Raw genomic sequence first — 15,381 nt, forward strand, 5'->3', positions numbered from 1 at the left:
CTACACTGTCTGCTCCCTGCTTGTCTTTCTACAGCGGTTACGCCAGCTCACTTCTGCAGCAGAGGACTTGCCCCAGCCCAAGAAGCACCTGATTGCCTTATCTGGACAGTACTTCAAGCCCGGAGGTCAACATCCATGCAAGGATGTGCTCATCACCACAGAGAAGGAAACCAACTTCTAGATCTCCCAGGGAAGAAGTTCTTTACCTTCTGGAGACATCTCTCCTTATTTCTTTTGTCTTCTGCTTACATCTGGGATGAGTTGCTGCTCAGGGTCTCTTAAGATGCCAGCACCATCTTCCCTTTGCATTTACTTAGCATACAGACTGGAATAGGGCCAATGGAACAGTCACTGTAGAGGTGAAAAATTGTCTGTGAAGGGTCCAGAGCTCAGAGGAAACCTGAATTCCTGTTTACTGGCAGTGCTAGGGGATTGAACCTGGCATATTCTGCATGCAACACAGGTGCTTTAACCACTGTGCTATACACTCCTTCCCATTTATAAGAAATAAATTAGCAGCAAGGTGTCGGAAAAGACAGTGAATAAAGCTAGCCAGTTCAAGTTCCCAGTGACTTCCTGAAAGTTTCTTCCACTGCTGGCTTAACTCCTTGGCAAAAACATTTCACATTCCTTGAACACCTGAATCTTCAGCCATATCTGCATGACCTAACTGCAGGAATTGTAGCAAATTTGGTGGATTACTGTTGTGTTGTTTTTAAATTTAAAATTCACAAAGATCTTTGCTGTAGGTGAGATTCCTTTTTTGTTTTTATCTTAAGAAGAGTGGCAACAATCCTCATTTGGATGTAGAAACCAGAGCTTGATCACTCAGCCTCTCCCATTACGCAGGAGGCCCTGGAGGGGGGAAAGGCGATAAATTGGAAGCAAGATGAGTTTGTCAGAAAAAGAGCATGTCAAAGCCACTTAAGATCTTTCTCTTTTTTCCCCCTTTGAGAAGAGACTAGTGCAGAAAGGAAATGGAGCAGGCAGACAGTATTTCAGCTTGAATATCCATTGTTTGATTCAGCTCTGTGTGACATCCTTGAGTTGCTGGAAAAACCTGAGAAATGCAAGTTGAATGCAACTGCCATATAAGTAAATGCCAAAACTGCATTAGAAGTGCAGGACAGTCTGGATCGTATAGGAGATAACAAAGCTGAAGTCTCTGACCGCATGATGCTAGCTTAGCATTTGTGATACAGAGGTTGGCATATGGTCTGTGGCACAAAATAAGAGGTAGTGGGGGTGGGAGGGAAATGGAAGACGCAACAAGCTAGAAAATCAATTTCTGTGCACAGAGTCCCGGTTTGCTTTCATTTATTTCTTGTGTAAATGTTCACTGCTAACCAAGGTCAATTCAATATCCTAAACACCAACAGGGAACTCTCCTTGCATTGTGAATGTTGTGGCTGCAGCAAGGGATGTTGGAGAATTCTGACGAAAATGGAAACAGGAGTGGAATGGAAACAGGAGTGGCCTGTGTTTGTTTATTTGTCCCATGTCCAGAAATCCATTAAGTATGATCAGTAATTGCTGCTGTTGTTGCTTTCAGCCCTCAAACGATAAGCCATTGATTCCAACCCTTCTCTCCCATATTTGCACTGTGTTTCCTTTGTATTCCTTGCAGAATTTTGGAGAAGAGCAAAAGAGTTAAAAGTTTACTGCATCTCAATCTGCCTATTGCTTCAAGGAGTGTGAATTACATAAACTTGGCTTAAAATGCAAGTGGAGCCAAATTTCACCTCCACCCCTAGAATGGGCAAGGTGTGCTGTCTCAGTAATGGAAAGGCCAGTCCTGAAATGGTCAAATCATATACCACGAATGTCAATAGGTGGCAGATGTGGAGCCAGGGTCCATTTCAGCACTTGGAACTCCTTGACCAGTTGCTGAGAGCCCAGTGCCTGGTAGGGCACACCAGCACTAACACCTACCTTTGGCCCTCATGTCAGCTATACGGGTCTGTGAATCACCATTCAACTGTCCCACAATGACCCAGAACAGCTGGCTGTTTCTTGTTCTGCTAAGGCAAAACTTATGCACACTTACCTAGGACAGTCTCTTTGAATGTTCATAGGATCTGTTTGTAGACAATAGTTTGACCCAATGCAGCGCTAAGTTGAAGTCTCTTGGTGGTATACTTGTTTCACTGGAAAAATGTGTTGCACCAATGGAGCACTGATGCATGAGAGAATGCATAAGCAGCTTGCTGGTAACTTTGTTGTACAATAGACTGTGCAGTCTCTTATGGAACAAGTTTCTGCTAGCACAACTGTTGCAGAGAATCCTCTGTTGCATTACATTAAAACTCAGCCACCCACTTGCACAAGTACCCTTGTGCTAGTGGACAGAAAACACTGAATACAGCCCATAGAAATGATGCGCTCATCAGAGTTTTGATCTGTCAGGGTTTTTTTTTTCCACCAGCAGAAGTTATTCCTAATTCCAAGGTGTTCATCAGCAACTTGAATGTTCATAAAAAGCCATCTAACTCTTGTTTACAGCATTTGTGTGTACAGAAGACATCCCATAAAGGATTGACAAGTGGGTTTTTTTTTTACTCTGCTCCCATGCCTTCCCTAGCAGCCTGGTATGCAGAAATGAAGCAACTGAAGTGTTTCCTATCACTCTGGGCCAATTACCAGTCTTCAGTAGTTCCTGGTAGAGTGCCACAGAAGAACAGGAGGCAATAGGTTTGCAGCCAGGTGGTGTCCATGCCGTTTGCCAGAATCCTAAGCTACCACTATTTTGCAAATCGCAACAGCCACACAAGTCTTCTCATTATCTATCCAAATAGTACTTCCATCTGACAATCTCTCAGTTGCCAGCAATGGCCCTGCATGTTCCTTTGGCACCCTGTTTGCAAAATTTAACAATTCCAAAATACAGATGAGCTTTCACTTTCACAAGATTAATATACTGTCTTCGGCTGTATTGAGGGTTGATTTCAAAAAATTCCACTGGAAAAACGGTTATGTCCATGTGGAGGTGGCAGTATAGAGTCAGTGGCTCATGTGCTTCTGGCTTGCACTCTTTATAAAGATTTGAGGAGTGAGGTTATTACCCCTCTATTATTGTCCATGCCAGGTCGCTCAACCATTGCTACTGTGTCCTTTCTTTTAGCAGATCAAGATGATCAGGTTACAGCAAAAAAGCAATGTTTTTAGTGGGTGCAATTAGAATAAGATCTATTATTTGATTGTTGTAAACCTCCCAAATGTATTTTCTATTGTTAAGTTTTTACCTCTGTCTTTAGTGCATTTTGTTATGTTTTATTGTTATGGCTAGTGGCCGATGCAAATAAAGATTCTTCTGATTCTGATTGTTCCAAACCGGGGAATGCACCATTGGCTAAATGTCAGGCTGCACAGGAAGAAAGAGCTGGCAACACCAGCTCACTGAATTTTATATGTCATAGTTGTACATTTATATCTTTATATTTTTCATAAACTTTTGTACTTAAGATATACGCAATAAACAGCATTTATTTCATTATGAACCAACAATGGTTGTGGTTTTGCTTTCTTTCCTATGGAGCAGAGGAGGTCCAGAAGACGTAACCTCTGGTCAAGAGAAAAACCCAGAGAATTTCAATCTATTAGCAGCTGACAGAATTTAATGGAAGGAGTGGCGCTTTTGAGTCGTGAACTTGGACACAACCTATGCTTCATTTTAATAGCTAGAGAAAACATTTGACTGATACTTTACAGAAGGTCAGGAGGGAGCATGCAGTGGATTTCTTGCCTCAACAGAACCAGCCCCTTCTGCCTTGAGATCAACTAAAATGCTTGCTGGAGGAGGCCTGTGATTTGTCTTTTGACCTTTCAAACACACACCATTGGTAGAGAATGAGTACAGTCTTGCAAAGTGGAATTCTTCTTCAAGGTAGGGGGGAGAAAGAGGAAAAGAACAGACACCCCTACCCCAGGCTTCTGAGAAACTATGGTACAGTTTCTCCAAACGCCTGGATAGCTCAGTTGGTTAAGAGTGTGGTGCTGATAGTGCCAAGGTTGCAGGTTTGATCCCTGTGTGGGGCAACTGCATATTCCTGCACTGTAGGGTGTAGGGCATTGTATTCCTGCATTGTAGATTAGATGATCCTCAAGGTCCCTTCCAACTCTACAAGTCTATGGTTCTATGGACTAAATATACAAATGGTTCTAATCTCAAGCCTCCATCACTTACCCATGCTCACTTACCTCTCCTCCTGCATCTACCTGGTTCCAATTGTTACCCTCAGTCCCTTGTAAAAAGTTAAGCACTCCTAAGCTCTTGCAGGCATCTCTGAGCTCATGGACATATACGCCGGCACGATGCCCTCCAGATGCTGACTCCAGCTCCCATCATCTCTGTCTACAGGCCATGCTGGCTTGGGTTGATGGGAGCTGTCATCCAAAGCACATGAATGGCACCAGGTTGGGAAAGGCTGGAGTAGAGGCTCCTTACGGTGGTCTTGTTGTTGGCTCGCATGACTGGAGTTCAGCATTCTGTGACTACTGAACAAATTCTTTGTGTGTGTATGGTCCTCTCAACTCAGATTTTTCCTAATTGCTTTTTGTATTTTTGCAAGTGTTGTGGTTTCACCCCCAGTCCAGTGGGTGCTATTTGCATGATGTCATTTTGGCTCATAAGCAATGGCACTCACAACCTGGACACTGGAAATTGAGGGACACCCCATTCCCCTCTCCTGGAAAGGAGGTCAGAGTAGCGTGCATAGAATTAAAATTCAGCGAACGCCTCTGCTCATGGCAGCACCTGTGCTTGCAAAAATAATGTGGACACTTAAGCATTGCAATTTTACAAATACTTAGCACCTAAGTAAACTGAAAAGCATTTTACTTTGGTTGAGAAATTGTCACAGTTGCTCCTATCCCAGGAGAAATGTTGTGTATTTCCCAGCTATTCTGGTTCTCCCCCTAGTCACCTTTGCAAAGAAACATTGGGTTTTTAAACAACACGTTTTTATTATTATTTAACACCTAAGTGTCTTACCATGGTTCAGAATGTCTAATGTGGGTTCATGCCAAAGAAACTGTCCATTGCTCAGAAGCAGCCCCACTGAATTCCATGGGGATTGCTCTCTGATAAATATGTGTAGAACTGCAGCCTTAATTGGTTAAAGGTGCCAATAGGACTTCCAACACAGATGAGGTGTGGCCTTCAAGGAAACAACTCTGAGCATGCTCAAAACAAATGTATTAACTCAGGTCAACTGCAGACCTGATAAAATGAAATTTATTATAAGCCTGCCATTATGACAACAGGAGTGAGAGAGAAACTGCACAGCCAGGACTAACAGCCAGTAGTTCTGGTAAGATCATAATTACTACTACACTACTACATATTCCCCCCCCCCCCCCCCGGTCTGGGGACAGATGGGTGGGACCTCCTGGCCATAGCAATCCTTTTGGATGGAGATTGACTGGGTGGTGCAGAGATTTGATTGGCCAGGGATTGGAGATGGGCAGAAAAAGCATCTCTCTGTTAAAATGGATTGTAGAAGGATCTGTGTAACAGGAAAGAGCATGGTATAGAGATTTTGGGGGAAACGTTTTGAAAAAAAAATTGCTTGGCATTTTGCTTGATGGGGCTGAGCCCCAATGGATCAGACTATAGTACATGGGTACCAGAAAAGGGACTTGCTCACGAACTTGCCCCCCTGCTTTTTTTCTTCCACCGTGAATGTTGCTGTCATTTTATGCTTCATTTGCCAGTGCGCCAGTTGTCAAGAAAGCAGGAATTTGCCTTTGGGAAGCAGGGAGAGCAGCACAACTGAATCTTAAAAACAGTATAAAAGAAAATAACAAAAGCATTCTTTTTTAAAAAAAACACACCACACAGTTCTGTGCCTCCTACCTACAACCCTTTTCTCTCAAGTAGGGTGTTTATTTTTAGATCCGTCTGTCTGTTCCAGTTCATCAAGCTTCGGCATGGAAAGTCATGTAGAAAGGAAAGGAATTCCCAGGAAGAAATGCAGGCAGTGTTCCTGGCAACTCTGCTGGGATATCCAGCATCTTCATTCATGCTGCAATATGTTAAGGAACTGGGAAGTCCATGAAAAATGTGATTAGTATAAATTTAATGTTCGTTTTTAAAAAGATTATATACACACTCCTGTTAAATATTGCCATCAACATCTGATGTGTATGAAAGGCAGTATAAAAATATTTTTAATTGAATAATATAAATTCCCCACAAAGTTCTTCTCTGGCTCAGAATGTGAACTCAGATCCTGCACACAAGCTATCGGGGTTCAAGAAACCAGTTGCCAAAAATGAGACAAAGTCATAGAAGTTATTTAATATTACCCCTTTCCTCTTGACGAAACTCTTGTTTGTTGCTGTGAAACCACAAAACCTCCAGCAGCTTGGTAGTCAATCTGCCGAGAAGTTATTTCGGTTAACTTTTAATAAAATTCACCTTGTTTGCTTTCTGAACTACACAGAGTACATTTGACCAAGCAAGCTTTTGATGGGTGAGTGGCCAATCAATTCTGTTAATTGTTTCCTGTAAACATTTCATAGGGTTGTTGGTCTCCATCCCAGATGTAAAACCCTCTGCTTGACACGGAAAGTTATTTTGAAATAGAGGTAAAAATAAGGCAAAAACAGCAACAAACAACAGAGACCATCACCTTAACAATACAATACCATAAGATGGAGGGAGGAAGAGAAAAGTCAGTTTTGAAGTGTATCATGGGTATAAAGGAAGAAACACACTAACTACTGAGATACACTGGATGTGCAAGTCATAAAATCCAGATAATGGACAGAAGATAGATAAATCATTGTCAGGAAAAGAATATGCACCAGCACTTGATTGGAATGCTATGAGATGTTTGAAGTGTTCCTACATATCAATTAAAATGAAACAGTGTTGCCATAATATCCTTTTAAAAATTGGAATTCCTTGAGCAAGTTTGTATGTAATCATGGTCACCCTAATTGAATAAGGAAGTTTGCTTGGAACACAGGAAGCTGTGTTACACTGAGTCAAACCACCAGACCATTCATCTGGCTGTTGCCTACACTGACTGGTGGCAGCTCTCCAGGACTTCAGCAAAGAGTCTTTCCCAGAGACTGATCCTGTGATCTGTTGAATGCAAAGCCTGTGCTCTACCACTGAGTTATGACCCTTTCCCTATGGCAGTGAAAAGTAACTTTCCAAGCAGCCCTCTGCCATAGGTTGTGAGGCAAAGGAACCCATGTTAGACTTTCTAGGGGGAAATGCCATAACACACATGATTGTGGTACATCAGTGTGTATGCACCAACACTAGGACTTTTTTTCCTCACTAAGAAAGCTGGTAAATACTAAACCAATTCCAAATCAAACTGAGAAGAGTTCACCCATTTCTGAGGATGATGGGACATGTTGCTCCATTCCATTTAAAATGGTTTAAGTTCTCCGGGTTGGCGCCATCGCCGAATGGCGGACTCCCTCCGAGCTCCAGAGGGAGCCTGCTCGGCAGGGGCTGGGTTCTACCGCGTCGGCGTTGCGGGGACCCTCAAAAACCATGGGCGCTGAAACCCATGGGCATGGTGACTCGGCGGGCACCGTTTGCGCCCCCCCGACCCGCGAAGGAGCCTTTTTAAAGGCTACGGAGCGGGTGCCGGGGGGGGGTTGCTATGAGTCCTCCGCTTCCCCTACTGAGCGAAGCTGCATGCCATTTGGCGGAGAGCGCTGACTTCTTCCTTTGAAAATTCGGATTAAAAAGAACAACCCGTGAGTAATTGGAAACTGGACTTAAAAAGGGAAAAAAATTCGGAGCGAGCGGGGGAGGTGCAAAAAGGAAGTCAGTCTCCCCCCTGTCGTAGAGGATTTAAAGCAAAGGATTTAACAACTAAGATCGAGTGCTACCTTATTTTGATAAAGTCACTAATTTCACGATGGAAAATTATAAGACTGGGCTGGAGGAGAAAAGTAGAACGTGAGCTAAAATGCAACCCCCCCCCCCCGGGAACCAGGAGCGATCCACGAGAGCGCCGGGAGAGGAGAAACAGAGGCTTTGACAGCTGTCAAAGGAGCTGTCAAAGCTGAAGAATAAAAAGAGAACTTTGTTATGAGGACTTTGCCGGTTACATTTGTTACAAATTAGATATAAATTGTTTAAAACAAGGAATAACAAGTTACTTTGACTGTTGGGTGCGATCTGGAAGGAAACTGAGTTACTATAATCCTTCTAGAGGGGCTGTGGGACACTACAAGTATTGCTGGCATGGAATTTGAATTGGACTTTTTATCTCCTGGGAAACTGCAGAAATGGAACACTATTTTGTCTACAGAGGTTTCTACACTAAAGGAGACAATAGATTTATCTATTGAAGAATGGAAGGGACTTGACGTAAAGTTTTGTTCCTGAATAACAAAGCCTCTGTAGGGGATTTAGAAGCTTTTGGAATTGGAACATTTTTGCAGGAGAGCAGGAAAAGAAACTAGAGGAAAGTGAGGAGAGAGAATAATAAGAACAACATGAACAACAAGAATCGGACAAAGCTGGAAGTGGGAACATTTGGGACATCCAGATTTGAAAGGTCTAAAGAAACAAAATTGGAGTTTTTACTCTTAAATACAGAGATCTGGATGGAAAAAATGGACCTTTTTGAGATAGAGCTTTTCCAAGATTGGACGCTTGAAACTAGAGATGATCAAAAAGACGGCAAAGACTATTAAAAAGACGGCAAAGTGGACTTGTGAAGGATTTCGGCCTAGATGTGGGATCTCCAGGATGACAACAGGCATTGATGGACATTGGGGAACGCAACCGGGAAAGGGGGGAGGGAAATTTGGAATCCAAAGGGTGTTAAATTATATTTTATTCTTTGTTCTATTTTCTTTTATTTTAATCTGTTCTGCATATTAAAGAGGGGAACTCGTGGAAGGGAGCGGGGTCGATTTTAGGGGATGGAAAAACATTCTTAACATTGGGTTAACTATAATAAGTTTAAAATTTGGGGTAAGAACTTGCTGAATCTATTTGAAGGAATTGGAATACAAGAGGGGGTGGGGTGGGGAAGTCCTGTCAAGATGCTAATGAAAATAAGGTTATAAAATGGATGTTTTATTTCTTTTCTTTTTTCTGTTATATTTGAAAATGTTCAATAAATATTATTAAAAAATTAAAAAATTAAAAAAAATAAAATGGTTTAAGTTCACCATGGTTTTGTGGGTTTTTTGTTCCTAAATGTCAAGCCTTTCATTTCACAACGGATGTTCATATAGTCAGCAGCTCAAATTTCCCCCTCAAGGTGTTCAATTTTCTTTTCCTTTCTCCACAGATAAATATCTTTCCATTGAAGCTTTGCATCTTGGACCATAGTTGTGACAATACATGCCTTTTGGCTATGGTGTCTATATACAATGGTCTGAGCAGCCCTTTCATTTCGGAAGTGTCTGTGACTGAAGTGATGCAGCACTTGTGAGCAATCACTGAGTGGCCAACAGGTGCTATCTTTGGAGCTAATAACTGTATTTACCCATGTGGGGAATCTTTCCTGTTTGAGTGATCTGACTGTTTTCCAGCCACTCAGCAAGATGAATTTGGAGCCATCAACAGGTGTCTACATTTTTTTGAACTGTTATTTTGTAGAGATTGTTTCACCATATGTACATTAAACTAAATCATTTCTTAATATATATTTAGTGCACAATTTCCAGTTTCAGGGTCATAGAATCATAGTATCATAGAGTTAGAAGGGACATCGCCTGTCTCATAGGTAGGAATGACCAAATCTGTCAATTTCAGTTTCCCTCTGTTTCTTATTTTCACAATCTTAAATTAAGTTCCCCACATTCCTACTTCAGTTTGTGATTTCTTTTAAAAAGTCCTCATGAAAATTCACCAGCAAATTTCTCCCACTAAACAACTTTTTATAGGCAATACACATTATTGCAAAGCAAGTTTGCCTGATGTAATCCATTTTGTACATTGCGTGGACAGGCGGAGTCCCCAGATCCCACGCAGTCCCCCCCCCCGTCATGTGGAATAACGACTCAAGACAACGTGTTATGGGATTAAATTGGCCACAACTTTATTAAATTTCAAATGTGGGTAGACCTTGGCTCAGGCATTAGGCGTACTCCCTCCCCAGTCCCCAGCCGGGGACCTAGGGAGCATCAGGGTTATCCAGTGTGGGGGGGGATGGGCCGGCTCTGGAGAACATATGTTCAAGCAGAGATAGCCGCCCCCGTTACGCCGCCGCCGCAGGGGAGAGCAATGACGACCTTTCGGCGTATGGTCAAAGCCTCCCTTCAGAAACCCCTTTAACGGGGAACCCTGGTATCGCCGCCGCAAAGAGGAAGATGGACTAAAGGATTCCGCCTAAGGCCTGATACTGCCAAAGTTGTGACGTTTTGCTACAGGAAAGGCGAAACCTGCCAATGTAGGGAAATTCCTTTCCAGCCCTTTAACAGCGACCTTAACGTAGCAGCACCCGCATACCTGTGAAGAAAGGCTAACCTGCAAAACCTGTGAAGAAAAATTAACCTGCAAAATAAGACATTAACTGAGGGTGGGTAGGGCGGGAGAAGCTCTGGAGCCAAGTGAGGATTCCCAGGTAAGATCCTCCCTCTATTGTGTGGGCAGGTAATCCCTCCCCTACCTGGCCTGGTCTCCTTGGCAACACCTCCCCCAGGTGGGATTGGACAACTGACTGAGGTAGGCGGAGACCTCCAGGTATCCCACCTGAGGGAGGCAAAGCCAAGCCTATGCTGTTGGAGCCGCTTCAGATCTAGGGGCTGCGCGTGTCCACGCAAAGGGCGCCCCCCGTTTTAAGCGGGGAGCGGTCATTATTTTCACCAATATATGCATTTTTGTGCACATACATTTTACCATAATGTATGCCTTTTTGCACTCCTGATTTGGTTGGAGAACTACAAAATTCAGGAAAGTGCACATTTTGCGGAATCACTGTTTCGGTTCACATCTTGTTTCAGAAAACGAGAATTTGGTAAGTTCACCTTTAAACGTGAAATGAATTGAAATTCAGAGTGTGAGCTGCTGAGCTCCACAATGGCTCCTCTCAGAGCAGGGTGTGGAGTCTGCAAACACCTGGCTTCCCCACCCCCCAAAAATTAAACTTCTCAGAACTGATTACCAACAAAAGTGAGCCTCTTTTTCAAAGCCAAGAAGGGGAAATTTAGGTCCAGTGGTCTAACATGACCCTAAATCTGACTCTGAAGACTCTCCCTATGACATCCCCTCACCCCAGGCCACACATCTCACTGGTCCTCCTCCTTGTAGGCTTTGAATGCTTTTGCCTGTCTGGAATGTGCCCTTGAGCTGTGATCATGCCTCTTTCTTGAATGGATGGGGGGTGGTGTGTGTGTGTGTGTGTGTGTGAGAGAGAGAGAGAGAGAGAGAGAGAGAGAGAGAGAGAGAGGGAGGGAGAGAGAGAACCTCTGGTTTTTGATGGCTGGAAGGTTGCTTCTTGTAGAAAGAGAAATGTCATGCGCATTGCACTGCCCACTTTTGCCTCTGGCCACTCCCCTCCTGGCATGCGGGCTCCCATAACTTTGCCCATGATGAAATGCGGCTCTTGAACCATGAAAGGCTCCTCTTCTAAGTGATCTTCAGTGCAAGATGATTGATCTCTTTGTCATGTGCTTTTCATAATGCATCCATTAATGGCTCCTCTGAATGCCAAACAGGAAATAATGCCTTTCACACAATTAGCAACTGGCACGAATGGCATTTGAAAGGGTAAATAGCAATCATGGGTACCTCAATCCAGATCAACCCTGGCAGAGGGCCAGGGGAGCATTAAGCCTTTGCCCTCCACTTCAGTCACAATCTGGATCAGCTGCTATTTGTTTTGGAAGAAAAACTTCCATGGCACAAATGGGACGTGAGGAGGAGACACAGGGGATTGATCTTTTTCCCCCTGATGGAGCCATCCAACCAGAGAGGCAGTCTGCTAACAAAACACCCAGCCATTGAGGCACAAAGCATGCCAACCTGCTTCCGAATGGCCATCCGACCAGCTTTCCAGACAGCCTGCCACCATCCAAGCAAGCAAGGCAGACAGACAGTCAATGGACTAAACCAGCCTTGAATATATACAAATACAAGGCAAATCTTGGGGGGCGTTAAGCAGTTTTCTTTACAAGCACCTTTGGTTCATGAAAGATATCAAAGTTTTCTGCATCGTGACAAATATCCAGGGGTCCCTCTGCTAACTGTAGAAACAAGTTAGATCAACAGAGAATAAATTCCTCATCTTAAAAGAGGTATAGATAATTTCTGCCAACGAAAAGGAGTCAAGGTGTCAGGCACTGAGGGAGTTCAGATTGGGGACCCTGTGAGTCAAGCGTTAGCCCCTGTTTCCTGTACCACCAGGGCTTCTTTCTGGAGAATGGAGCTACAGAAAGCTTAAGCCAAGATGCTCTAATCAGAGTCCAGTATCCTCCTGGTCCTGAAAAATCAGGTGACACTGTACAGCCAATCCTGTCCTGTTTTGTATGTGACCACAGTGCTTATGGGATGCAGGGTTTGCACTTGTTCTGAAAACATCAGCTTTGCTCATGGGATGAGATGTTTATCTGACTGTGTATATGAAGTTCTTGTGCTCTCTGCACCCTAGAATAATACATATGCATGAATGCCTTGGAAAGAGAATGAATGTCCTTGTATTTTCCATTTCTTAATTGCCCCGGTCTGATGTACATGTTGTGACAGGATCCTGCTGAATAAATATATCACTGTTGGCATTGCAAGTATGTGAGACTTTGGTTCGCCGCTATAAATAGAGATGCTTTGCAACCTTGATAGAGCATTCGGAAGTCTCCCTCTCTCGTTGGAAGAAACTGGCCAGGGGTGGGGAGGGAGGGAGGGAGGGAAGCTCCTCTGCAGTGACCCCAGGCAGAGGTGTCATCAGCACCTACAGGTAATTCAGTCAGTAATACTGCCAAGGGGCTGACATATGGCCTATGAAGTGACTGCAAAGCAATTTCTAGCTGTCCAATTCTATTGACAGCAATAACTCCCCCATGGGGGATGAAATCATATCACCAGAGACAAATGCTCATTTCCTGCCAACAGGTCACATGAGCAAGCAAGCTGCAGGATTTACACACACACACACACACACACACACACACACACACCATTCCTCGAGCTACACAGTTTTCTGCCCTGCATTGCTCTGCTCTGGCGTTTCGACACTCTTCACATCCATTTCACGTTCCAGGCTCTTCCCACAATTATCTTTTTTTCTTTTCTTTCACTCCATTCCAACTATTTATTTATTTAGTTCATTTGGATCCCAGCCTTCAGCCAAAAAAGGCTCCCAGGGCGGTTTATGTACAATCCATTAAAGCAAGACAGTCCCTGCCTGCAGGCTTACAATCTAAAACAAAAAAAATGACACACAAGGGGAAACGGACAGGGAGGGAAGAGGGGAGATCAATCTTAGGCACCAACTTTCAAACAGTTGTTCTTATAATGACTAGCTGGCACAGTACAAGGGTAGGAGGTGTGCGATACAGCTGGTCTTTTGGCGAAGCTGGTGGAATGCTTCCCTTTCTTTCCCAGTGGGGCAGCATGATGGAATGTCCTCTTATCACTCCTACAACTCTTATTTGGGCTTATCCACACTGACCCCTTTGCCTCACTCTTTCCAGGCACAAGTCTGCACTTTAAAGCTCCATTTCTAAGTGTCCCTTTTTTCGCTCTGGAGCTTTGCCCGCAAAAATCCACTCCTTAAAGCTGAATTGGAGCAAATGGCAATTCAGGTTTCCCACAGATTACTATTTGTTCTGATTCAGCTTTAAAGAGCGGGTTTTCATAGGCAAAACTCCAGAGGGGGGAAAAAAGCACTGAGATATGGAGCTTTAAAGTTTGAACCATACCTGGAAAGTATGGAGAGATGGTAAGTGTGGATAAGCCCTTTCTCTCTCCATTACCAACTGGAGCATTTGTTAAAGCCCCCACATGTTATATCTTTAGGTGTGTTTTAACTGCACACCCTGATATGTAAAGCAAGAGTGTGCAACCTGACAAGATTCATCTTGAAAAGGTTACACTTGATTGCATATTATAGATCAGTATCCTCTTTAATTGTAGGGTGTGGAAACACGCTTTAAACAAAAAGAAGTCAGTACTGGCCTAGTGAATGCAGCGTACAGCTGGTGAAGAAGAGCCTTCAGCAATGTGAGGGCATCTCAGAAGCACTGACCCTTGCTGAAAGAACAAGGATGTTAAATTACAAGTACAAAAGAGCATCCCTATTTTTGACTGACATTATTGGATTCGGCTCTCTGGCGGAGGTGTTGTTGAAGTGGGTATTATGAGTATTTCCATATTCTGAATCAAATACAGACACTGCTCAACAATGTAGACTTGAGTGGGCATCTATAAGCAGTGGCCCATTGGCTTCATGAACTGCTAATTTAAATCTGTCAGTGACTGCCTCTTGAGGTCAAACTAGACAGGAATGTGTCATTGGACTAGCTGGACGAAATGCGTCATTAGAAACATCATCAGGGTTTAAAAATAATAACTGTGGAGGGTGGTTTTTATTGGGACTGCAGCATATGTAGGTAAGAGGTTTAAGCCTTCCCTCCCCAGCTGTGATTTGGACAAAAAATGTCCCTATGCTGCTATGAAGTGCCACCAACAGGAACTTTTTTCTAGAGCTAATAGCAGCACAGGGGAACTTTAGTCAGGATTGCAGCTGTGAGGGGATGGGTTAAACTTCCCATTCCTATGCACTAGAGTCCAGATGAAAATCCACCCATATATATTAAACTCTGATGTTCTTTCTTAAATATGCATTTTGCTCAACTCTGGTTTGGACCATGGTACTCACCACAAAAGATAAGAGTTCTGTAGCACCTTAAAGACTAATAAACTTATTGTGGCATAGGCTTTCTACTAAATATGTGACATATTCTATGGGGGACAGGTTGTTCTGCTTAGAGACAAAACTGATCCTCAGTATTTTGGTGCCCTTATCTCTAAAAACACCAGAAGAGCCGTGGTGGATCAAGCTGAAGAGACACCCAGTCCATGTTCTCACAAAGGCCAAGCAGATGCCTATAGGAAACCCACAAGCAGAACATGAGTGCAACTGTACTCTACGAGATATATTTTTGTCTTATGGGCACAGCACTCTCACAAGCCTTCCAGACCAGGATCCAGAATTTGTCCTTCTCCCATTCTCTGAGACCCAGAGCCCTCAAAGACTCATCTTCCCATGTATAATAATATACGTTGTTGTTGTTGTTGTTGTTGTTGTTGTTGTTGTTGTTGTTGTTGTTGTTAATACCCTGCCCATCTGGCTGGTTTCCCCAGCCACTCTGGGCGGCTCACAACAGAATATTAAAAACACGATAAAACATCAAACATTAAAAACTTCCCTAAACAGGGCTGCCTTCAGATGTCTT

General features: G+C 43.4%; 1 protein-coding gene across 2 annotated transcripts in view; it reads left to right on the forward strand.

The window, feature by feature from the left end:
- Positions 1 to 15,381, forward strand: part of LOC309351334 (sodium- and chloride-dependent betaine transporter-like) — a 91,645-nt gene that overhangs the window by 48,007 nt on the left and 28,257 nt on the right. The window contains exon 15 of one of the 2 annotated variants that reach the window (XR_014160798.1): positions 35 to 3,468. Coding sequence is in view for 1 of the 2 variants with exons in the window: in XM_081878922.1 (XP_081735048.1) it covers positions 35 to 181 (147 nt within the window). In the remaining variant the exon portion in view is untranslated. Of the gene's footprint in view, positions 1 to 34; positions 3,505 to 15,381 lie in introns of those variants that run through there. The other variant, XM_081878922.1, reaches the window with a different exon arrangement.

This window comes from Podarcis erhardii (genome assembly GCF_964252035.2).
Source record: "Podarcis erhardii genome assembly, chromosome: 10".
NCBI lineage: Eukaryota > Metazoa > Chordata > Lepidosauria > Squamata > Lacertidae > Podarcis > Podarcis erhardii.